A 25,877-nucleotide genomic window follows, 5' to 3' on the forward strand; every position below is an offset into this window, starting at 1 on the left:
AGTCTTGTTCTGTCACTCATGCTGGAGTGCAGTAGTGTGATCTTGGCTCACTGCAGCCTCGACCTCCTGGGTTCGAGTGATCCTCCCACCTTGGTCTGTCAAAGTGTTGTGATTGCAGGCATGAGCCACAGTGCCTGGCTTGATAAACATTTAGAATCTACTCTGTCAACAGGGTTTGCTATGAAACAGGTGCGGTGAATGGATGAATAAGTGCTTGTGAATGAATGTGCTCATGGATGAATGGATGAGCTTTAATTCTCTGCTTCCAGGCACTGGTCCATTTGATTCTGCCTCCTGCCCTGAGGTGCTGGACCAGGGTGGACTCCTGATGAAATCAGAGCAAAAATACAGCCTGGAACTGAGCCTGCTAGGTTTTGGTTGTGGAATAGAGATGTCTGTGTGGAAGAAAGCTTTCTACCTTTTTGAGTTTGGGCAAGTTAACTTTTGGAAGCTGTTTCCTTACCTGTAATATTGGTTACAGCTGTGTTTACTCTACAGGGCTGTTGTTGGGGTTAAATTAGTTAATACAAGTAAAGTGCTTAGAACAGGGCCTGGCACAGAAATGGGCCATTTAATTATTGAGTTATTAATATTATTGCTTATTTTTGCTTCTACCATGATGACCGCCACCACCACTACCATCATTATTGTATTCTTTAAAAACGATTAATTTCTGTTTCACTTAAGCTAGCTCATGTGTGTTCTGTTTTTCTGGGGGGATTTACAGCCTTAATTACAACAATAAGTACTTTATTCTTTTTTTTTTTTTTTTTTAGACAGAGTCTCACTATGTCACCCAGACTGGAGTACAGTGGTGCAATCTTGGCTCACTGCAACCTCTACCTTCTGGGTTCAAACAATTCTCCTGCCTCAGCCTCCCAAATAGCAGGGATTATAGGCGCTCAGCACCACACCCAGCTAATTTTTGTAGTTTTAGTAGAGATGGGGTTTCACCATGCTGGCCAGGCTGGTCTCGAACTCCTAACCTCAAGTGATCCACCCACCTCAGCCTCCCAAAGTGCTGGGATTACAGGCATGAGCCACTGTGCCCACCCAAGCCCTTTGTTCTTATCAGTTTATTTTGCTTTTAGGGAAGAGTACTTTTACTCACTGGTATACCTGTTTTTTTTTTGTTTTTGTTTTTTTGACTTTTCGCCACTGCCATTTACATGTAACAAGTGTATTGACTTAAAAGTTGAGTTTTGGAACTAGTCTTCTTATCTGGATTTGAATCCTGGCTCTGCCACTTAAGCTACTTTACTTCTTTAAGCCTTAGTTCTCTTTTCTATAAAATGGGGATGATAATAATAATGTTATGAGGATTAAATGAGAGAGCGTATGTAAAGCACTTAGTACAGAAATTAGTCCATAGAAAACCATAAATCAATAGCTATTATTATTTAAATAAAGTTGAACATTATTATGCTTTTGTATAAATGTAAGCAAGTAATATATCATAGTCTTATAACTTTACAGAAAAGCAAACTAAAACAAATTTTCTTTTCTGTCTTGGTTTATATATGTTTCCAGTTGTGGGGTCTCCTAGTTATTTAGAAGGTTGCTTTAAGGTGTGGTTTGAATCCAGGCTTTTCTAGCTGCTTAACTACTGGGAGCCTTAGTAGTTCTTCATTTGCAAAAAAGGGACTACTTTGTTCATTTGAGAAGTAAATATTGTATGTGCCAAACACTAAGACACTATTCTGGAGCCTGGGAATAGATAAACAAGAGCTAGTGTATGTCCTTGGGGAGGTTAGAAATCCTCTTTGTAAGGTTGGACTGAGGTTAAGCCAAGCTTTGCAGAGATACTTGACTGTATGCAAAGTACCTTTCATACTGAGGTGTTCAGGAAATGGTGATTCTCACGTTTGTACCTCTGATGTTCTGATTTCCAGCTATGTGCTCCAATCGTTAAATCCAGTATGTTTCTACTTTATCGATGTTTTAAAAAACATTTCCTATTGATACCTTTAATTTTAAGGTCTGCTCAATAAACTTTTGCCAAAGGATGGTCTTTGAGTGCTTAGGCAAGAAATCATTATCTTCTTCCTGACCCTTAAAATTGACTGTGCCATAGTTTGCTGAACCATCTGGTACTGCAAAGCAGTTTTAGGATGAAGGCCATTATTTGTGTAACTTATTAAGACAGGAGGCTTGAAAGCTGGGAATTAACTGCAGAGGGTGGGGAAAGTATGTCACAGTGTTTGCAGGAAAGAAGTGTAGCAAACTCTCAGCCAGTGGTTGCGCAGGACTCTCAACAATAAGTGCCTTGCTTGCATGGATCCTAATGGTAGATAGGGCTTGTCTGAAGTCTGACATCTTATTTCTTGTATATTGGATCTACCTGGCATCAGAACCTCAACTATTTTGCAATCTGAGGCTTATTTCCCACACATAAATATTCCTCTCTAGCTACTAATCTCTTTCTTTCTTCACATATCCAGACTTCCTAAAAGAATGATTTATATATACACAGTGCTTCTGCTTTTTCACCTTCTGTTTTCTCCACAACCTGGCCTCATCCTCACCTAAGCTGTTTTACTGAGACTGCTTTTGATACAGTCACTAGCACTTCCAAAGGATAGTGATTTCTATTCCTCTTCCTACTTGACATATCTGTTGCATTCATCTCTCAGTTAGAGTTCAGTCAGCATTTGCCCCTAAACAGGCGAGACAGATGTCCCACAGTAATTTTAACAGGGAAAGTTTAACATACAGCAGCAGTTGGTAAACCATATCCCATGGGCTAAATTTAGCCTACCACAGGTCAGATCAAGCGACCCCATTCATTTATAATTGTCTGTGCTTTTGTGCTGCAGCTGGCAGAGGCTAATAGTTGTGGCAGAGAAAAACTTTGCTGACTCCTGATATAATTAACTATACGGGGATTATCTGTAAAAGGACAGAGATGACTCTAAAGAATCCCCTGGGCTGAGAGAGAGTGCCCAAAGGAGGTATAAAGTTGGAGGGGGCTCTCTTCAAGGCTGGGATTCAGACCTTGTTGGAGAAGGTGTGGCTATAGCCCCCTGAGTGGTGGAGAGACTTGCTGAGTTACTGGGTCATAGCGGATCCACAGTTGCTGGACAAGGAGGGGACACTGTTCCTAATTAAAGGCGGAGTGATGCTGGAAAGCAGGGAACCACACCACAAATGATGGGCAGGAAACACCTCTCCAGGATGCTGGTAGGGTGAAGCAGGGGGATTGATTGTGAGGGTGTCTGTCAGATTCACTAAGAATCTGAGTAGAGGTTGGGTTACTAAAACTTGATGGGAAGCTGCCCAATACAGGTTCTGCTGACACTTGATGGAGTTGAGTACCACTGGATATCCCTCACACAGGATGCTGAAATGAAAATGCAACAAACGGAAAACATGGAACCAGAAAGAGAAGCCCCTTCCTCCTGCAGTGTCCTTTTAAAAAATCATTATTATGATTATTATTATTTTTGGTTTCAATAGCTTTAAGGCAGAGGTCCCCAACCTTTTTGGCACCAGAGGCACTTTTCATGGAGGACAATTTTTTTACAGACTGGGAGGCAGAGAGAAGGATGGTTTTGGGATGATTCAAGTGCATTACATTCATTGTGCACTTTATTTCTGTTATTATTACACGGTAATATATAATGAAATAATTATGCAACTCACCATAGAGTCAGTGGGAGCCCTGAGCTTTTTTTTCCTGCAACTAGACAGTCCCATCTCGGGGTAATGGGAGACAGTGACACCCAAAGTGTGTTGCTTATGTCCATTCTACTCTGTAGTCTCATTTTGGTTGCTGTCACTGCAGAAAACCCTGCTTCACAAGGATAGGATGTTGGCAATGGAAGCAGGCTTTTTGGTGCACAAGGCAATCTCAGGATATTTTGCCTTGACTTAAATCCAGAACATATAGAGGTTTGAAGTTGTTTCATACATACTTTTAAGGCCAGAGTCATTTGCAGTCTCAAGAAGTTGATCCTCTTCTAGCATGGACAAAGTTTATTCACCTGGTTTATTTACAAGTGGGTCGCGGAGCCATTTCTTCCCAATTTGGGGATCTTTGGTGGTTGAGAAGTATGTTGGTCTGTTCTCATGCTGCTACAAAGAAATACCCGAGACTGGGTAATTTATAAAGGAAAGAGGTTTAATTGACCCACAGTTCCGCATGGCTGCGGAGGCCTCCGGAAACCTACAATCATGGTGGAAGGGAAGCAAACACGTCCTTCTTCCCATGGCATCAGGAGAGAGAAGTGCCAGGCAAAGGAGGAAAAGCCCCTTATAAAACCATCAGATCTTGTGAGAACTCACTACTGTCACGAGAACAGCATGATAGGTAACTGCCCCCATGAGTCAATTACCTCCCACCAGTCTCTCCCACGACACATGGGTATTACGAGAACTGCAATTCAAGGTGAGATTTGGGTGGGGACACAGCCAGACTGTATCAGGAAGTAATGCTCAAACTCCTTTAAAAGCTGAGATAGATGATCATACACCAGCTGGGAGAAAGGAGGCCCTGGCTCAGTCTCTTTCAAAATCTCTGCTAATATTTGAAACATGTCAAAACTCATAAATCTAGTTTGGTTTTGAATGCATCCACTTTATCTGCTGACTTGAACACAGTTGTCATTTTCCCATGAAGGGACAGATTGAGTTTGTGGAGCAGGTTGAATTTGAATATGTCACACAAGTAAAGAAGTTTTGCAACCCATTCCGTGTCACTGAAATGTGCTGCCAGTAGTGACTATTTCTAAAAGAGCTCTCTGGAGCGGCTCTTGTAACTCAAAATCTCTGGCCAGTGACCTACCTTTAGAAAGCCATCTCACTTCTGTGTATAAGAGATGACGTGTGTACTCCGCATCTATCTCCTCACAGAGCTGCAAGAACAGACATGAGTTAAGGGCATGTACTTTAATGTGACTGATAATTTTAATCACATTCTGCAAAACGTTGTTAAGTTCAGGTGACATTTTTCAGCTACCCAGCATTTCTCCATGGATGACACAGTGCATAGACTCATATTCAGAAGCACCCTCTTTGACTTGAGTAGTGAAACCAGCAAGCCATCCAGTCATGGCAGCTGCTTTGTCTGTGCACATACCGACACAAAATGGCCAATTTGGTTTTCCTGATATGTAATCATTCAAAGACTTTAATAGTTCTGCAGCTGTGGTGCTGGTTGGCAACGAAAGTACACATCGCATCCTCATGCACATCCTCCTGAAAAATATATCGCATAAAAACAAGCATTGGTGCCTTATTGTCAACATTGATAGGCTCATCAACCTGGACTACATACCACGATGACTCATTAATCCTCTTTAACAATTGTGCCTCAATATTCTCTGTTATTTATCAATTCATCTAGTTGTAGTGCTAGCCAAGAGAGGAACATGTGCCACCTTTTGAACTGCAATCTCTCCTAAAAGTTCATGACAAATGTCCTTAGCAGCAAGCAGGTCAACTCTTCACCAGTAGTAAAGGACTTCTTAGGTTTAGCAATGTGATTAGCCACTAAGAATGATGCTCGCAGTGCACATGCATTTGATGAAGTGGTCACCTTCAATAATTGCTTCTGTTCTTCGTGTTCATGTTTTCATGTTTTTTCCTTTGAAAAACTCCAAAGACTTGTCTTTTAATGCAGGGTGCATGGTCTCCATGTGGTGAAGCGGTTTTGAAGATATCATGGCTTTATTGCATAGCTGGTCACCACATATACAAAGCAGGCTTGGAGAAGGTGAATCACCTGTTGCAATGAACTCTTAATTTAAGTAGGACTCTTGGTAATTTTTTTAAATATAGTTTTCTTTTTTGTTGGCACTTTTAGCATCTTCTGCTGTCCCGTCATTGGATCTTTCCCCCTTTTCAAAGAAGCTCTCCAGTGACGTTTGGTTTTTACTCATTTTGGCTAGGGTTAGCTTGTGGGCTTACCAAAACAGTGACTGAGACAAGCGCATAGTGCAGGAAAGAGGTATGGACAGAAGTGGTAAATAAAAGAATGGACAGGCCACGTGCAGACTGAAGTAAGTATCGGATTCTGACTTAAAGCCTGCTGCCAGATGCAGCTTGTCACTTGCTACTCACTGATAGGGTTTTGATATGAGTCTGCAAGCCATAGATTTACTATGGTCTCTGTGCAGTCAAACCTCTCTGCTAATGGTAATCTGTATTTGCAGCCGCTCCCTAGGAATGGAATCACCACCTCAGCTCCACCTTGGGTCATCAGACATTAGATTCTCATAAGGAACACACAAACTAGATCCCTCGCCTGCACAGTTCATAGTAGAGCTTGTGCTCCTAGGACAATCTAATGCCACCGCTGATCTGACAGAAAGTGGAGCTCAGGTGGTAACACAAGTGAAGGGGGGCGGCTGTAAATACAGATGAAGCTTTGCTCACCTACCCACTGCTCACCTGCTGCTCTGCATCCCGGTTCCTAACAGGCCATGAACTGGTAGTGGTCCTTGGCTTATGGCTGGAGACCCCCCTGCTTTGGGGTGTAAGTGGTTTTTCGTTACATGGATGAATTGTATAGTGGTGAAGTCTGGGATTTTAGGCACCTGTCACCTGAGTAGTGTACATTGTACCCAATGGGTAGCTTTTCATCCCTCAACCCCCTCTCACACTGCCCCCTTCTGAGTCTCCAGTGTCCACCCTACCACTCTGTATGTCTTTGTGTACCCATAGCTTAGCTCCCACTTGTAAGTGAGAACATGAAATATTTGGTTTTTGATTTCTGAGTTGCTTAGAATAATAGTCCCCAGTTCTAACCAAGTTGCTGCAAAATACATTATTTTGTTCTTCTTTATGGCTGAGTATATGTATGGTATACATATGTATACCATGGTATACATATGTACCACATTTTCTTTATGCATTCATCAGTTGATGGGCATTTAGGTTGATTCCATATCTTTGCAATTGTGAATTGTGCTGTGATAAACATAGATGTGCGCTGTCTTTTTGACATAGTGACTTATTTTCCTTTGGGTAGATACCCTATAGTGGGATTCCTGAATCAAATGATAGATCTACTTTTAGTTCTTTGAGAAATCTCTGTACTGTTTTCCGTAGAGGTTGTACTGATTTACATTTCCAGCAGTAGTGTATAAACATTCTTTTTTCGTTACATTGATACCAATATCTGTTGTTTTTTGACTTTTTAATAATGACCATTCTGCTGGAATAAGGTTGTCTTATTGTGGTTTTCATTTGGATTTCTCTGATTAGTGATATTGGTCTTTTTTTTTCATATTTGTTGGCCATTTGTATATCTTCTTTTGAGAAATGTCTATTTATGTCATTTGCCCACTTTTTAATAAGATTACTTTTTTCCCCAATATGTTTGAGTTCCTTGTAGATTCTGGATATTAGTCCTTTGTTGGATACATAATTTGCAAGTATTTTCTCCCATCCTGCAGGTTGTTTATTTACTCTGATGATTATTTCTTTTGCTGTGCACAAACTTTTTAGTTTCATTAGGTCCCATTTATTTATTTTTGTTTTTGTTGCATTTGTGGTCTTAGTCATAAATTTGTTGCCTAGGCCAATGTCCAGAAGAGTTTTTCCTAGGTTTTCTTCTTAAGTTTTTATAGGTTTAGGTCTTAAATTTAAATCTTGAATCCATCTTGAGTTAATTTTGTATATATAGAGAGACAGGGATCTTTTTTCTTTCTCAGGAACACCTATGATTCTTAGGTTTGGCCATTTTATGTAATTCCATATTTCTTGGAGATTTTCTTCATATCTTTTCATTCTTCTTTCTTTATTTTTGTCTGATTGATTTACTTAGAAAGCCTTGTTTTCGAGCTCTGAAATTCTTTCTTTGTCTTGGTCTGGTCTAGTGTTAAGAGTTTTTGCTGCATTTTGTAGTTCCCTAAATGTGCCTTTCACTTCCAAAAGTTCTCATTTTTTTTTCTTTGAAATGTCTATCTCTTTAGAACATTTTTCATTCATGTCCTGAATTGTTTCATTGATTTCTTTACGTTGGTTTTCACCTTTCCCTTTTATCTTCTTCAATAACTTAATAATCAACCTTTTGAATTTTTTATCTGGTATTTCAAAAATTTCATCTTGGCTTGGATGCATTGCTGGACAGTTAGTGTGATCTTTTGGGAGTGTTATGGAACTCTGTATTTTCGTATTGCTAGAATGATTTTTCTAGTTTCCTTCTTATTTGGGTAGACTGTTTCTTCTAATTATTTTTGAATTTGTTTTTGATTGGACAGGGATTTTTAAGAACTTTCTTCTCCCCGCTGCCCTGCCTTGAGGGTATGACTTTAATGTTTATAGTTGATTGTCACCTAGTTTTGGCTTTGGGTACTTTCAATGCCAAAGACTCTGTATGAGTTTCCTGGTTATAGAAAATCTTTGCGTGATGGCTTTCTCTGATGCTGGTTATAGTAGCAATGTGCTGGGTTTGTGAACAGGTTTACTCTCTCCTGTGGGGCTGGAGTGAGAAATCTTATGATGCTTACCTCACTCCTCAGTGGTATGCACTTAAATTTTTTTTTTTTCTATTGTTTTATTTACTGGGTTGAACAGTTCAGGCTATAGGCCAGTAGGAGGTACCCATGGTGAAAAACAGCTACAACTAAAGCAGTTGGGTAAATGCAGTATCCCAGTGGTGGGCAGAGGCCACAGCCTTGACAGAGATGGCTGGGGAAGCTCTCAGTGAAATGCACTGAGGTCTTTTTGTGGGCAAGGGAGGGAGCCACCACAGCCTCCCTTCCGGGCCACCGGGAAAGTGATCCATCTCCCAGTCACACTCTGCACACTCTGCTCTGACTATTCCCATTAGACAGGCACCTCTTTTCATCTGTGTAGAGGGGGATTGTGACTCTGGCTCTCTTGCAAGCCTGAACCTGGAGGACACTCCTCTTGTGGGGATGCAGCCACTCTGAAGTGTTATAGAAAGGCTGTCTACAGATGCACCCATGCCATGCTTCTGTGGGAGGAGCCCCAGCTGTGTCTGCAGTGCTGAGTGAGGGGGAGAAAAGTCCCCTTCTCCAAGATCCTTCATGAGCACCAAGGCTGCCTGACAATTGGGGTAGAGCCGCATACTTTCCCTACTGAGCCCAGCGCTGCACCTGTGCCTCTGCTGAAAGAAACGTCTCACAAGTGGAAAGTTCAGGGACTCAGAGCCTGCAGTCTGGTTTCTTTTGTCCGACGGAGTGTCTGCCCTCTTAATGTGGTACGCTCCCCCTTACCCTAGGAGTAGCAGTTTCTGAGGGCCAGACTACTATGAATCTTGCTGCTGCTCTGGTTCTAGCCACCTCGTGGGGCTGCCACATTCTAGGCTGGTGCTGGAGAATGTCTACAAGGGATCCACTGCTGTGAACTGTCCTCCAGTTTCCCAACAGTGAGTACTAGCATGGCTCTGATGGGGGTGAGAGGAGAGTGACACACTCTGTGAGATTTCCTTGGTTATAAATAGCCTTAGTGTGTTGGCTTTCTCAAATGCCAGCTGTAGTAGTAATGTACTGGGCCTGTGGACAGACTCAGGGCCTCCTGGTTAACCAGGGTGATGCAGGCAATGGTGGTAGCTGAGGTCATGCATAACGGTTTCTCTTCCTGAGCACTATGATGTCCCTGCAGATATTGTAATGGGCTGTGCTGGTTTGCTTCCAGCCTGTAGGTAGTGCTTGCAAAAGAGCATCAGTTGCACTATTAGTGGTGGGAATTGTGCTTGCCTTATGTTACCCAGGGGAGGTACTCTGGTGTCTCAGGCAATGGGTGGGGCCGTGAAGCATGCAAAAGTCTCTGTCGTGTTAGGCTACCAGAGTAGGTGGATGGGCAAAGCTAGTCGGAGCTGGGTCAGGCAAGTCCACACTCTGGCTCCCCACATTCGAGTGCAAACAGTGGCCCCGATAGGGATTAGAGGACAGTTCTCTGGTCACAGGGGTAATGTTCCGGGGAGGAACACAGCTACCTCTGCTGTACAGAAGAATCCACAAGGGGAAGGATGGGGTAGCAGGTGGCAGTAAGCCCCTCTTAGCTCCCATGAACTTGGCAGGGCAGGTCTCATACCCACGGTGTTAGCAGTAGCTAGCTGGGTTCCACGCAGCCCTCAAAACTGTCCCAAGCCATAAGTGTTCCCAACTGACACAGAAACCAGCTTTTAGGTCGTGCACCTCCTGGTCAGCCCGTGAAGTAGAGGCTCCCAGGTCCTGTGCCTGCAGCTCTAGCACACTTTCTGCCCACCCCTCGGTTCTGACCAAGGGCGTTTGTCCCCACTAAAGATTATATCACAGGTCTCAGTTGGGAGCTTCTCTCAACCTGTGACCACTGCCTCAGTTAACCAGCAGACTTCAGGTGAGGTCCCTGGTGAGGTAGGATCAGGAATGGCTTCCCTCTGTCCTTGCTTGGGTCTTGGGAGTAAACATGGTTTGATGCTGCTCCTTTTCATAAAACCTCACTGCTCACTAAGTCAGCACCAGCGCTGGGTAGGGTTAAGGTGTTCTCCTGTGGCCTGGATTGCTCGGTTCGCCAGTGGGAGAGTGTATCATGGAGGCAGTCTCTCTCCACTCATGCTCTGGCAACTACCAGTTTTTCTCCTGGTTTATCGTGTAGACTACTGCCCACTGCTTCTTTCAAAGGGTTTGTGGTTTCTTTCAGTGTTTTTAAGTTCCTGTGTTGCTTCTTGGAAGAAAGTTCATAGCATGACTTTCTGCACACTATTTTGTTTTTCCAAGTGGGAGAGGCATGCCAACGATGCCTCCATTCCACCATCTTGGAGTTAAAACAACAAAAACAACAACAACAAAAAACAACCCTTCCAATGCTTTCTATGACAAAGTTTAACATTATGCTAGCTACAAAGGAGAAATATTTAAAGACCTTAGCTCTATGTGTGAAGAGCAGACAATGAAGGATGGATTTGGAGTTGAAAGGCAATTCGTTGATGACTGGGAAATTGTAACATTTTTTTTTTTTCTTGCTGTTTTGAAACCCTTCTTTTTATAACTTCTGTTATACAGTTCCCCCTAGTTTTCCACCTACTTTTCATGTTTCTTCTCAATCTCATTTGCCACCTCCTCTGTCTGCCTTTTGTATATTGGAGTTCTTCCAGGGTTTTCTTTGGTTCCACTTCCTTTCTCATTGTGCATTTTTTTCTTGGTGATCTTATCCACACCTATACTGATGACTATCAAATATTTCCTTAGACTCACATATCCAGTTGCTTATTAGACATCTTTAGTTTGATATTTCCTCCCTGAAGCACAAATTGATCCTCTCTTTGTAATTGAAGCTTAGACAAGTTCAATTTAGAACATATGTTCTCCTAAAAGCTCTTTCTTTTCATTGATTTCTTTGCTCAGTTTAATAGTTCAGCATCCATCCAGCTACCAAAACCTGGAACTTGTGATTCATCTTTTACTCTTTTACCTTGCCCTCAGAGTTAATTCATCCTTGCTACACTTCATCTCTGCTGCCACTGGCTTAGGTGCCCACCATTCATTACCTAATAGATTGCAACAGCCTCCCAGCTGTTCTACTGTTGATGCGCTTATTACCATGTTACTCCCCACTCAGGATTCTTTAGTTTTTTTTCTTTAGTTATAGTAGTGGCTTTCAAGTGTTTTTATTTTCTTTTGAAAATAGTAGAATCATTGAAAAAAACCCATGAAACCATAGCATGAAAATCAGATGAGGGCAGAACTTCCCTGGTAGAAGGATGCAAGAGCTGAGCTTATTTGGATCCTGTCTACTTTTCTCTGAGACAGTTTTTAATTGGATCCTATTTCCTTGTCTCATCCACCTGTCAAACTTATGTGCATCCTTCAAGATGGGTGGAAAAATCCTAACCTGACTCCCCAAGGATTTTGTTTTATTACTTAGCTCACCATTTATAATACACTTAAAAGTCTTTCTGTCCTGTCAAAGACTATGACTTATTTATTTACTTTCATCTTTCATTTCTAAATGTAGTGACAACTCATTAAATGATGAAAAATCAATTTAAGTATCTGATTCTGTTTCCTAATGTATTATGTTCACTAACATAACAGAACTGACTGGTGGACTGGACAGTTTTTGATTTTGATCTTTTATAAATTTGCCAAAAGACTTTGAGCAGATGAAGTTACAGAAGAGCACCGATGTAAAGAAGACAGGTACAATTGTTAACTGTTTCTACATGGTAATGTCTGCTGGCTTGTTAACTTTTTCACTTGAAGGATGAGGCAAAGCTCTCAAGTCCTACAGCTATTGAAACTCTATTAGTCCATTTTCACACTGCTTTAAAGATACTATATGAGACTGGGTAATTTATAAACGAAGAGGTTTAATTGACTTACCGTTCCGCATGACTGGGGAGACCTCATGAAACTTACAATCATGGCATAAGGTGAAGGGGAAGTAAGCTTGGACCTTCTCATATGGTGGCAGGAGAGAGAAGAGTGAGGAGTGAAGAGGGAAAAGCCCCTTATAATACCATCAGATCTTGTGAGAACTCACTATCGTGAGAGCGGCATGGAGGAAACTGCCTCCATGGTCCTGTCACCTCCCATCAGGTCTCTCACTAAATGCATGGGGATTATGGGGATTACAATTTAAGATGAGATTTGGGTGGGGACACAAAGCCTAACCATATCAGAAACAGTAGGAAATACATTCTAAAATTTGAACTTTGTTAATGATTAAGTGTAAAATACACTCTCAATTTTCCCTCACCTGCTACATATCAACACAATTACCTTGAACATCTTCTTTGAGGACGATTACCTTGGACAGGGACAGCTGAGGCACTTGGAGGCCACAGAAGCAATCACCTACTTAACATGCACTAGTCAATCTTTGTGAAATATCACCCCTGATGCTGGGTGCTTATCTTTTATGGAACAGCTTGCAAATCCTAATTGTTTTAAACTGGCTCAGAGGAAAAGAGATTTGAGAATCAATAAATTACAGCTCTCATACATACAAATGTGCATCATTATAATGAAGACAATCTGATGGCTCTTTAGGTCAAATAACAAAAGAGGTGGACTTGAGTTTGTAAAGGCTCATTGCCAATCCTCTTATTACAAGGGTTGAATGCAGTTTTACTCTCTTTAGTTGCAGTATTCAAGTTTGCATATGGGCATTTGTTTTAGATGGATAGATCCTCAGTGGGAGTGAATTGATGAGGATTCGTTATTTGCTCTGGTAGCTGTATTTTTTCTTTTTAAGGTTCATTAAGACAGAAGCAACAATATTTATGCCTTTAAATACTGATTTGTTAGGAGCAGCTAAATAAGCTATTCTAAGAATTGTAATATCAGACCCAGAGCTTGCTCTAAGATTCCAGACTTTCTCCCAAGGTCAGCCATCTTAGTCTTCTCTAGAGATTTGGAAAAAGCTCACGTCTGAAAAGTAGAGAGCACAAATGTTGCTTTCTTGTTAATAAGAAATTTTGTTGCACCAGCAGGTGGTAGTAAGCTGCAGAAGAGTGTTTACTGCTTTTTCTCCAGTTGAAAGAAATACCTTTCTCAGCTTTAATCAGAATTTAGGTATTTCTATTTCTTTAAATTGTTATTCAACAGTTTGTTCATTCTTCAAATTTAGCAGTTCTTCCTTTCATCAGTGTGTGATGCTGAAATTTCTTATGATAATGAGGGTAAATTTCTTATCTAATTGAACTTTTTTCATTTATTTATTTATTGAGACAGAGTCTCGCTCTGTCGCCCAGGCTGGAGTGCAGTGGCCGGATCTCAGCTCACTGCAAGCTCCGCCTCCCGGGTTGACACCATTCTCCTGCCTCAGCCTCCTGAGTAGCTGGGACTACAGGCGCCCGCCACCTCGCCCGGCTAGTTTTTTGTATTTTTTAGTAGAGACGGTGTTTCACCAGGTTAGCCAGGATGGTCTCGATCTCCTGACCTTGTAATCCGCCCGTCTCGGCCTCCCAAAGTGCTGGGATTACAGGCTTGAGCCACCGCGCCCGGCCGAACTTTTTTCTTTTAAATCTTTAAAGACAATGATGAAGATTTTCCTTGAGCATACATAAATGTTTTTTTATACTAGTCTTAATAATTCTTCTTTGGGCTTCAAATTATAATAGTGATTAAATATAACTTGTGAACCATTTTTAATTTGTTTTCCAAAGTAGAATTTGATTGCGTAGGTGATGTTGCTACACCTTAGTATATTTTTATATCCTCCAATTTTTACGTTCATTCTAGTATTTTAGAATGTTTCTTTAAGGGAGTCATCTTTGAATCTAGTAACTGCACTTCAGTAAAACTACAAAGAGAAAATAATATAAATTAAAAGAAATTTTCTTTTAATTCATAAACTCATGATAAATGTTTCCTTTAGTCAGTGAATGCTCTTCAGTATGAAATAGTAGAGATTGGCCCTGTGATCGGCTCATTTCTTCAGCTCATCAGTTAGTGAGAAATAGTGGCATGGCCCTACCTAGGTAGATGCCAGGGGACTAGGAAATAAGGTCAAGAAGTTGCCAGGGAGGAAAACGACACAGTTACCAAGAAAATGAAAGTTCTGAATATAGAGCTTTTATTTAATTAAATTTTCTGGGTAGACAGCCTGTTAATCTGCTGTCAGCCTATTAATCTGCTATCTCTGAAGAGATCTTTAAATTTGTTGAATTTGTTTTTGTTTCTTTTAAGCACACATTGTAGTTTTCTCTCTGATTATACATTAATGCAAATCATTGTAGAAAATCCATGAAATGTAGGAATTTTTTTTTTTTTTTTGAAATGGAATCTCGCTCTGTCGCCCGTGCTGGAATGCAGCAGCACAATCTCAGCTCACTGCAACCTCTGCCTCCCAGGTTCAAGTGATTCTCCTGTCTCAGCCTTCTGAGTAGCTGGGATTACAGGTGCATGCCTCCATGCCTGGCCAATTTTTGTATTTTAGTAGAGATGGGGTTTCACTGTGTTGTCCAGTCTGGTCTCGAACTTCTGAGCTCAGGCAATCCGCCTGCCTTGGCATCCCAGAGTGCTAAGATTACAGGCATGAGCCACTGTGCCCGGCCGGAATGTTTTTGGAAAAACAAATCAGCTATAAACTCTGGATAGTAAATCTATTTTTGTTCCGTTTCTCCCCACTCCCCCTCTATCTCTGCCCTTCCCCACACCTCTAAATTTATATATTGGTTGTCCTAGCTTACTTTTTGTTGTTTATAAGAGAATACCTGAAACTGGGTAATTTGTAAAGAAAAGGGCTTTATTTCTTTCAGTTACGGAGGCTGAGAAGTCCAAGGCTGAGGGGCTGCATCTGGTGAGAACCTTCTTACTGGTGAGGACTGTCTGCAGAGGCCTGAGGCAGCATAGGGTATCACCTGGTGAGGGGCCAAGCGTACTTCTTTGGTCTCTCTTCTTATAAAACCACCAGTGCCCACTAATCCATTACTCCGTGTATAGATTAATCCATTCATAAGGGAGGAGCCTTCATGACCCAATCACCTTTCGAAGGTCTTACCTCTCGATACTGCCTCATTGGGGATTAGATTTCAACGTGAATTTTGGAGGGGACATTCAAACTGTAGAACTGGTCATTTATATACACATACAGATAACATATAACATTTATTATGAAATTGGAATTCATGCCTTTATCCCATGCTTTGTCATTAAATGTTCTTCAGAAACAAATTTTTTAATGTCTGTTCATTGTATAGATATACCTTAGTTTAACCATTCTTGTATTTTGAAATTTGAGAATTTGAGTTGTTTTTATTTTGCCTCTATTACAGTAAATATTTTTGTATATAAATTTCTATATGTATTCTAAATGATTTTATTAGGAGAAATTTTTGGAAGTGTAATTACCAGGGCAAAGGTATAAGCTCTTCTTGATACTTATTACCTGCTGACATCCAGAGAAGTTATTCAAATTTGCATGTTCCCATTAGGAAAGTGTAGAAGTGCTCCTTCCCCTACAACCTCGCTAACCATAGATGTTACCATTTAACAGAAAACAATTACATAGTCTAGAAAAGCATCTTATTGTTTAAATTATATTTCTTAGATTATTAGGTTAAATGTCTTTTCATGGCCCTGAATATTTGTTTCCTTATGTGACCACTCTCAATATGTTTTTATTGACATGAAATGAAATAATAGGTAAACTTTAATTGAGGAAAATATTTTCAGAGGCCTTGTCAGTTTTCATTAATGCCAATGATATTACTATTTACCATTCTTTTATAAAATTAGTTTTTAGTTATAGTGTAAAATAATACATTGTTAATGACAAAAGAAGAGTGTATAATTGACACTTATTGCTTTGTATTTTTCTTTTTGAGTCAGTTATATTAAGGGGCTCTCAGGATTTTCATGGCCTTCCATGTATTCTACTGTAGGTTCTGATTATGTGGTGTGAGCCTCTTGCCAACTTCAGCGGCCACTCCATTCTCATCTGCTTCTCCCTCCATCAGTCCTGTGTCTAGGGTGTAGTGGTGTTGGCTGATGATAGATTGGTGACTCTTGGTAAGGATGGACTTCTGCCACTATAGCTGCCTTCTGTGTTGTGGTATGAAGGGTTAGTTAGGTGCTCTGTTAGTTAACTATGGGAATCATGTTTGACCTTGTGTTGTCAGTAATAGTGGAAGAAAATGCCAGATTTTTATCAACAATGAAAATAATCTAACTTCTATTTTTTAATGTAATGAGATTTTAAAATTTTACTTAGTTTAACATTTATGAAATGTATGTAATTAAAGCCCTTAGATAGTTGCTGAATGTTTCATATGCTTAAAAAAAGCCATGTAAATTTCTCAGATATATCTCATCTTAAATCTTGATGTCTCTGCAGGAGTTCCATCAGATGCAGGAATTTGAACATCTTTTATTGCTTACAGTAACTTAACTTTATAGCTGAAGACTTTGTGTGTGTGCTAGTGAAACTCATGCCGGAACGTGTGATTCTGTCTTAGTAAAAGTATGTAATCCTAGTGGGGGTAAGTGAGAGATCATTCTTTTTTCTTGTGTTATATGACTGTTGGAGATAATTTATGTTTATGTTGTTCTTAATTTTATTTTATACCAGTAAGATTTTCTACTTTAGAGTTAAATGCAGATGCCCCCATATCTTTACTTGTTAATATTTATCAATTCAGTGCAGTGTGTTTTTTATAAAAAAAGACTTTGAGGTACCCATGCCTGTGGGAATAGTATAAAAAACAGCCTGGAGAGTTATACATGAAATCATGCTAGTGATTATCCCTGGGAAAATGGGGCAGGAGTAGTACTGGGTGAAGGAGGGGTGGCTGGAAGGTACTAAGACTTTATTTACAGTGTTCTAAATATTTTACTAAAAACTCTCAAAGGTACATCTGTCAGAGTGATAGTATTTATTAGTTCTTGGTGGTAGATACATGCATGTTTACTTTATTAGTCTGTACTGTTTTATATCTTAAATATTATCCCCAAATTTCAGTTATAATTATTTTTAGTCATCTAGAGACTTAAATTGTCTACATAGTAGAAGTGTCTGACATGCCATTTATATCTGGTGAAGTTGTCTTCAGATAACTGATTATTATTAAAATTTTGATACTCTTAGAAATATCACGTTATCTCAAAAACAGTTATTTTGTTTCTTGTTCTCATTAACAACTGTTATATTAAGCACATTGGCTTTTTCAATATTAACTTTTTATTCTGCCTGATTTCTTATCTTCAGTGATTTGTTAACTTCAATCTAGTTTCCACAATTATGACTTGTTAAAATGAAAATTGTTATGCTTTAAGCTATAGAATTTTGATATGAATCATCATGTTTCCTTATGGTGGGAGGGACTCACATCATGTGTACTATACCTTTGTACTTATGTGTAGGAGAAGACAGGCAAGAACCAGAGAAGACATGCAGAAGGAAGTTAAGAGCTCTGGGCAGAGGAGAAGCATGGGTGTTCCGACAGGATGTTCTCTAACCCTGTCTTAGCTAGTGTGAAGAAGTTGGATATTTCACTGATTCTTTTTTTTTTTGATACAGCAGTAACAGACTGTATTTCATTTTAAAAAACCTAAGCTTATGGCAAGGTTTCTTGCTTGTTTATTTATTTGTTTAGTTATATTTCATCTAATATTTTAAAAACACAATTGCTTTCATTAAATGCTTTAGGACATGTACACGTTTAGCAAATTCTCTTTATTTTCTCCTTAAATGTATGATCGGTGTACTTCCAGATGCATTCAGAATAAAGATCCTGGAAGTCTAAGATACTCTATTATTCAAGAAATGTTTCCTCAGGAGACTGAGGCAGGAGAATCGCTTGAACCCGGGAGGCGGAGGTTGCAGTGAGCCAAGATCGCACCACTGCACTCCAGCTTGGGTGACAGAGTAAGACTCCATCTGAAAAAACAAAACAAAAAAAAAGAAATGTTTTATCACACTGTATTTAATCAGCCAGCAAAATGGCCATGTAGATTTTAGAAAGATTCTAGCAATTAATGTTAAAGTAACATTAACCCACCATTAAGTAGAAAATGAAATTATTGCGATACTCAATACACTTTCACTTTTTATCAGTTGAGTTTCTCTGATGCTTCTTTGTTCTGAACTTATTTAGTTTCTTCAACTTCTATTAAAAGGTTTCCTGAAACTTTTGAGATTCCCTTGCATGAAATAATTTTTTTTTACTGTATTAAATAGAAAACTGAGGTAAGGATGGAAGAAAAGCATGTTTAGAGAATTATCTACTGATGCCTATACTCAGGATGTCCGGCTTTCTATTTTGGTGGAGATATTGAAGATGCCACCTTCTCACGTATCTGTTATTGTAGAATTTGGACCTGTATGACAGCATTTGTTTAATTCTACTGTATTTTAAATCAAGGTGCATGAGAGTTGTCAGTGTACACTGAATGAGACCGTCTTATTGTAGGTCATGCTGTGTGTCTTTACCTATGTTCTTATAGTAGAATGGACATTAGGCAAATATTAAGATACCTGCCGGTCCTAACTTTAGAGAATATCTGTGATTTTCTCATCTACCTTATGGTGTTGTTGGTAGGATTAAGTGAGGTACTAAATGTGAAAATACTTTTAAAATTTGGAAGCATTGCATGAACCCCAGGGATTATTATCACTGGACTTGTAAACATGACCAAAATCATATCTGAGGAATTGCTCCCTTAAAGCAGAGAAAACGAAGGAGGGAGAATTACATGGGATGTATGTAGAAATTACAGTGTACAAAATAACTAATGGGTTGAACAACGACAGGAGATCAAAAGTAAACAGTTATATTAGTCTTTTATTTCTATGCTTTTTCCTGTTTCATTAACCTTGACCTATATTTATTTCAAAGGATTTGTGTACATCAATGGCAGAATCATCCAGCGAATCAGATCACTTTCGCTATCGCGACCGATTGAGTCCATGGGCTGCCAGATCAACTCACAGGGGAGCTCGAAGTCTTCCTACAGTAGAAGTTACCGAGAAGGTCAACACTATAACAAGTACTTTACAGGTTAGTTTAACAATGGTTGCATTTAATAGTATTTAAATAGTTTCAGCTGCTTAATAGTTTCAGTCAGTGGATTAGTTTTCTTGCTGCTGTAACAAATTACTGCAAAGCTAATGTCTTAAAACAACACAAATTATTATCTTAAAGTTTCATATGTCAGAAGTCAACACTGGTCTCATTGGGTCTCAGAGTGTTGGTCGGGATGTGTTCCTCTCTGGAGCCTCTAAGGGAAACATCTATTGCTTTGCCTTCTCTGGTTTCTAGAGGCTGCTCACGTTTCTTGTCTTGTGGCTGCCTTCCCTCATCTTCAAAGCCAGCAGGGAAGGGTTGGAAGGGTCAAGCCCTTCTCACATCCTATGACTTTACTTCTCCTGCCTCCCTTTTCCTTTTTTACGGATATTGGTGATTTCATTGGGTCCACCCAATAATCCAGGAGAATCTCTCTGTCTAGAAGTCTTCAGTGTAATCACATTTGCAAAATCCCTTTTGCCATGTAAGGTATACATACACAGGTTGCAGGGGTTAGGACTTGGATATCTTTGAGGGCCATTATTCTGCCTATGACAGATAGTTGGTCAAGATATTTGAAATATGTGATAGGTGATGGAGAGTGTTTTAGGATAAAGCAGTATTTCTACATAAAATATTGTGAGAGTGAAACCAGTATAAATGATGATAGTTTAGCTTCTCATGGGCATGTGCCTTTAGAGAAATTGCTCATTTTGGTGAGGTAGATTATTTGTGGATGAAAATAAAGAGATTCCATTTTGATGTAGAGGCTAATTTTTGCCAGTATTTGGAGGTTTGAGTTAAGGCATTTTGCTTCTTTTTCTTAGAAAGGGCTTTAGAAAAGAGGTGGGGGAAGGGTAACATAGCTATATGGGAAAAACGAAAACTCAGAATGTGTTTCCTACTCATTAATCCCTTACCTTTGCCTTAGCCTGGCTAAGCATGGAGTTTGGCTTTTAATTGCTTTGGATTAGTATGCTTAGATAAGAAGAAGATAATTTTTGGTGGCGAAGGCATGCTTTGATTTGAAAACCAGAAGACCTATCCTTTTTAAACTTATTTAAAGTAACATCGTGGGCTGGGCTGGGCATGGTGGCTCATGCCTGTAATCCTAGCACTTTTGAAGGCTGAGGTAGGAAGATCACTGAGCCAGGAGTTTGAGACCAGCTTTGGCAACATACTTAGACTCTGTCTATACATAAATTAAGAAAAAAAAAAAATTAGCTGGGCATAGTGGTGTGTACCTATAGTCCCAGCTAATCAGGAAGTTGAGGCAGTAGAATTCCTTGAGTCCAGGAAGCTGAGGCTGCAGTGAGCCATGATCATGCCACTTCGCTCCAGCCTGGGTGGCTGAGCAAGACCCTTTCTGATCAATAAGTAAGTAAGTAAGTAAAGTAAGCAAAATGTAAGTAAAGTAAGATAACAGTGCAATTTTGCAGTATGAATTCTTGTACTTTCCCAACAATGAGACACATTAATAGGTATATATTTTTGAAAGAAATATCTTGATTAATCTCCCAGGTAAAATCTAGCGTATTTAGATGAGAACAATTTCTATTGTGATTAAAATTAAATTTGTTGTTTTTCTTCTCATCAAGTTCTGAGGTAAAAGAATAATTGAAATAACATTGATCTTAATGATTTTCTTCTCTCGCATACGGTCTACTAGATTCGCTGTTTCAGGATTCCTTTTCTATAAAGAGAGTGTGAATTGGTTGAGGGGCACAAATTGAAAATTGCGATTGTGAGAATTAATGGTTTGTTGCCAACTTACTAGGGAACCTTGAATAAGGATTTACATTATGTGCTGCAGATATTACACAAGTAAATTGCAGTAGGATTTGAGTTTCTTTCAGTAGTGTTAAGATTTACTTAATATGTATGAAGTACATTGATATTCAGCTCAGCCATGATAAAATTTATACATTTTACAAACTATTGACTTAGTTGAATGACATCCTACTAAGATCGATTAGGAAAAAAAGTATTTGGAATAATTAATTCAGTCAATTTTCTTTATCAGGATACCAGTCGGAACCTGCGACAAGTGGACCAGATGCTTGGACGATACCGAGAATACAGTAATGGACAGGCGGGTGCGATAGAACATGTGAGAAACTACTTATGTTTGCATTTTCTCCTACCCAACATTTTGGGAATGAAGTGTTTTGGGGAATGGGGATGTGAGCTAAAGGAAATAACCATTGTGAAGCGCTTTAGATTTTAAACTGATTTATTGTTTTATAGTTCAAATTTAGGTTAGCTTGTCAGATGGATTGCTAACTAGCTTATATAAATTAGATTCTATTGAATTTGAAAGCTTTACATCAGAGAGAGAGAGGAATTCAAGACATGAATTTAATGGAGACTTGGTAAATTTGGGCCATGGAGAAACCCCTCATGCAGAGTTAAGAATTTCAAGGATGGTTTATTTTAAAGTAATAAGTGTTCATTGTTAAAACAAAAAATGAAAAATTCCTCTCTCAAAGCCCCTTTTTAATTTTTTAAAATTTCACTTGCTTTAGTGGAACAAATGGTTTTTTGGTTTTATGGATGAATTGTATAGTGGTGAAGTCTGGGATTTTAGTGTACCTGTCAGCCACAGAGTGTACATTGTACCCAACAGTTTTTCATCTTTTACCCTGCTCCCAGCCTTCTCCCTTCTGAGTCTTCAATGTCCTTTATACCACTCTGTATCCCTTTGTGTACACATAGCTTAGCTCTCATTTATAAGTGAGAACAAGTGGTATTTTGTTTTTCATTCCTTAGTTACTTTACTTAGGATAATGGCCTCCAAATCTATCCAACCTTCCTTTGAGCCCCACTCAAAAAAGAGGTAACAATTTTGAGAGCTTCATGTTTCCAAACATTTTCTATGTATTCACAAGCATATGTACGATTTGCTTTAAAAATGGAATCATATTAAATATAATGTTATACAACGTTTTAAAATTTAATAATGCATATCACTTTCCATGTAAGTTTGTGTAGCACTACTTCATTGTTTTGAACGGTTATACAGTATTCCATAGTATGAATGTATCTAGTTTTTCTTCTTATTATAAACATATAGCAATGACCATTATTATACACACCTATATATATGTCTTTGTAATCCTGTAGGATTGCTGGAAGTAGAATTGCAGGGTTAAAGGATATGTGCATTTAAAAATTTGCTGGATATTTCAAAATTGCCCTTTCAAGGATGTTCCAGTTTATACTTACTTTCCATGGGGATGTAAGAAAGAAATGTACTCCAGAGTTCTGGAATAAAGTTAATAATGTATTTTTAATTAATGTGTTGCTAATTCTATCTTCTCTTTTCTTTCCTTTGGAATTGCTTACTCCTATCCTGTAAACTCTTGGAAAACCAATTAAATTTATTCCTTCATGTTTCCAATGATGGGTATATATACAATGTAATGAAAACACTAAAATCACATTGTATATGTAGCTATCATTGGAAACATGAAGGAATAATGATTGTTTTATACATACCTGTATTGTATTGAATTGTCATGTAACTCCCAAGTTGTAATTGATGACTTGTTTTTTTTTTTTTTTTTTTTACAAAGTAAAGGTATAGTCATCATTAATAACTTGTAATTGCAAGTTAATTGGGCATAGGGAAACATCTTCTCTCATAAGGGTTTCTACTATTTTTATTTAGAAAATGAGTTCAGACATCCTTGTATTTACAGCATTTTTATGATTTATGATGTACTTGGCCAATGGAGCTCTATAGAGTTTGTTATATTTGGGTAGCTCATGAAATGTTTCAGATTCATTACCTTATTAATAATGGGAATTGAGTCTTTGCTTTTTATTCGTGAAAAATTGAAAACATTCTTGTTAACCATTAACAGAGTATAGTCCTCCTTCGTAAAGTTGAATATTAGATCTCTACTTAGAGTATTAAATTTCCTTTGAATTGGGCAGTTGGGAAGGTAAATTATGTATACCCAATTTTAGGTATGATATATTCCATAGCAGTAAATATTGTAATGTTAAGAAAGCAATTTTCAGTGAGGACCCATTGTCATCAAGTCTCTTTGGTAGGCCTAGAGTTGAATAATGCTGAACTTTCTGAGGGAATAGTTTTTTTTTTTTTTTTTTTTTTTTTTGAGATGGAGTCTCGCTCTGTCACCAGGTTGGAATGCAGTGGCATGATCTCAGCTCACTGCAACCTCTGCCTCCCAGGTTTAAGCGATTCTCCTGCCTCAGCCTCCTGAGTAGCTGGTACTATAGGCGCATGCCACCATGCCCAATTAATTTTTCTAGTTTTAGTAGAAATGGGGTTTCACCATGTTGGTTGGGATGGTCTCGATCTCCTGACCTCGTGATCCGCCTGTTTCAGCCTTCCAAAGTGCTGGGATTACAGGCTTGAGCCACTGTGTCCTGCCTGGGAGTGGTTTTATAAATGGGAAGTAAATAAACTCAACAGATATTTCCATTTGAGTGGTAAATACATTTTTAGGGAATGACAAACTCTTTTAAATAGCTTCTCCAGATTAAAGCATTCTATTTCATCATTCTGTTTATTTTTTACTTATTGTCATTGCCTTTAATCATAATGATAAAAAGTGTCATTTACTGAACAACCAAATCTGCCTCAGGCACTGTTCTAATTGTTTTACATAGATTATCTTATTTCATCCACAAAATAAAACATGTAAGAAAGTTATCTGATGGAATGTGAAAGATGCAGACAGGAGTGGGGGCAGAACTGAAAGTAGTACAGCGGAGGAAAGCAAACGAAGCTTTTCTTTGGTCCTTCTGAATCACAATATTTCTATTTTAAAATTTTTATTTATTTACTTATTTTGAGACAGAGTCTCACTGTGTTATCCAGGCTGGAGTGCAGAGGTGCAGTCACAGCTCACTATAGCCTTTAACTACTGGGCTTAAGCAATCCTCCCACCTCAGCCTCCTGAGTAGCTGGGACTCCAGTTGTGTACCACCACACCTGGCTACTTTTTACTTTTTAATTTTTTAGTAGGGATGGGATCTTACCATGTTGGCGAGGCTGGTCTTGAACTCCTGGGCCCAAGTGATCCTTCTGCCTTGGCCTCCCAAAGTGCTGAGATTACAGGCGTGAGCTACCATACCCGGCCTGAATTATAATGTTTTTAATGATGACTTCTGTTTTTTGGAGTACCCATTGTTGCCCAGATGATCTCCTTTCATAGATTTAGGTTGCAATGTAGTCAGTCCTTTTGAGTTTTATATGCATTCTTTTTCAGTTCATTAACCTTGAGTTACATTTTGTTTCTAATCAGAGTTCTTCCAAATAGAGACATCAGAAGGCTTTCGGAGATCTCTGTGACAATTTTAAAACTTAGTGTTTTATTTTCATGGTAATCTAAAAGCATCTACAGTTATTTTTCAATTCCTTTATATATCAGTTTCCAAAATAATTGATTTCCTACATCTTCTTATGGTGACCAATGACTTTTTTACCCCTTGAGTATCATTATTAACTTATAATTTATGCATTTTTAAAGTGTTCTCATCCATTGCAGTTAATGTTTTAATTTATGCTCAAATTGTTTTATCTTTGGCTAGAGGAAGCCTACTACATGCTTAAGTCTGAAAAAGCATGTCTTTATGATTTGGATAAACTACCTGTGTTAGTCCATTCTTGCATTGCTATAAAGAACTACCTGAGACTGGGTAATTTATAAAGAAAAAAGGTTTCATTGGCTCACGGTTCCACAGGCTGTACAGGAAGCATGATGTTGGTACCTGCTCAGCTTCTAGGGAAGACTCAGGAAACGTACAATCATGGCAGAAGGCAAAGGGGAAGCACACATGTCACGTGGCCAGAGTAGAAGCATAGGAAGGAGCGGAGAGGTGCTATACATTTTTAAACAACCAGATCTCATGATAACTCACTCACTGTACAGTACCAAGTGGGGATGGTGCTAGACCATTCAGAAGAACTCTGCTCCCATGATCCAATCACTTCTCACCAGGCTCCACCTCCAACACTGGGGATTATAATTGAACATGAGATTTAGGTGAGGACACAGATCCAAACCATAGCCATTCAATTCCAGCACCCAAATTTTATTTGCATTTACACTGGTACACAGTAGTTTCCATTGTTTCAGGCTAATATCAAAAGAACAGAGGGTGAAAGAATAGACCTAATCTTTAAATAATGCATTTATATCAAGTGAGGTATTGATATACATTATATTATGTTCTGTGATGTCCATTTTACAGTATTTCAGACAGGGGAAAGTGGGGGAAAATAGGATCATCATTTGGTGTCTGGTGAGGTAGTCCTACTAGACTCGAAAGAATTTACAACATTGTAGTTAGTACCACAGTCTTGGGTGAGATTGATTAGTTTTAGGAAAATAATATCATCCATCATAGAAAATTAATGTTAGATTGAGTTTTGTTAATATTATTTTGTTTTTATTTAATTTTGTTTGGTTCGGCTTTACACCTAGTAAGGTGTTATAAT

At 38.9% G+C, this 25,877-nt stretch overlaps 1 protein-coding gene across 3 annotated transcripts in view; it reads left to right on the plus strand.

Annotated features, from left to right (window-relative positions):
- CEP128 (centrosomal protein 128) overlaps nucleotides 1-25,877 on the plus strand; it is a 504,131-nt gene that overhangs the window by 29,037 nt on the left and 449,217 nt on the right. For 2 of the 3 annotated variants that reach the window (XM_023185111.1, XM_023185121.1), the window contains 3 exons: nucleotides 16,735-16,879; nucleotides 19,235-19,396; nucleotides 21,426-21,512. In XM_023185111.1, the coding sequence (XP_023040879.1) occupies nucleotides 19,250-19,396; nucleotides 21,426-21,512 (234 nt within the window). In that variant the 5' untranslated portion in view covers nucleotides 16,735-16,879; nucleotides 19,235-19,249. The remainder of the gene's footprint in view (nucleotides 1-16,734; nucleotides 16,880-19,234; nucleotides 19,397-21,425; nucleotides 21,513-25,877) is intronic. The other variant, XM_026455590.1, reaches the window with a different exon arrangement.

The sequence above is a fragment of the Piliocolobus tephrosceles genome, chromosome 6 (assembly GCF_002776525.5).
Source record: "Piliocolobus tephrosceles isolate RC106 chromosome 6, ASM277652v3, whole genome shotgun sequence".
Lineage (NCBI taxonomy): Eukaryota > Metazoa > Chordata > Mammalia > Primates > Cercopithecidae > Piliocolobus > Piliocolobus tephrosceles.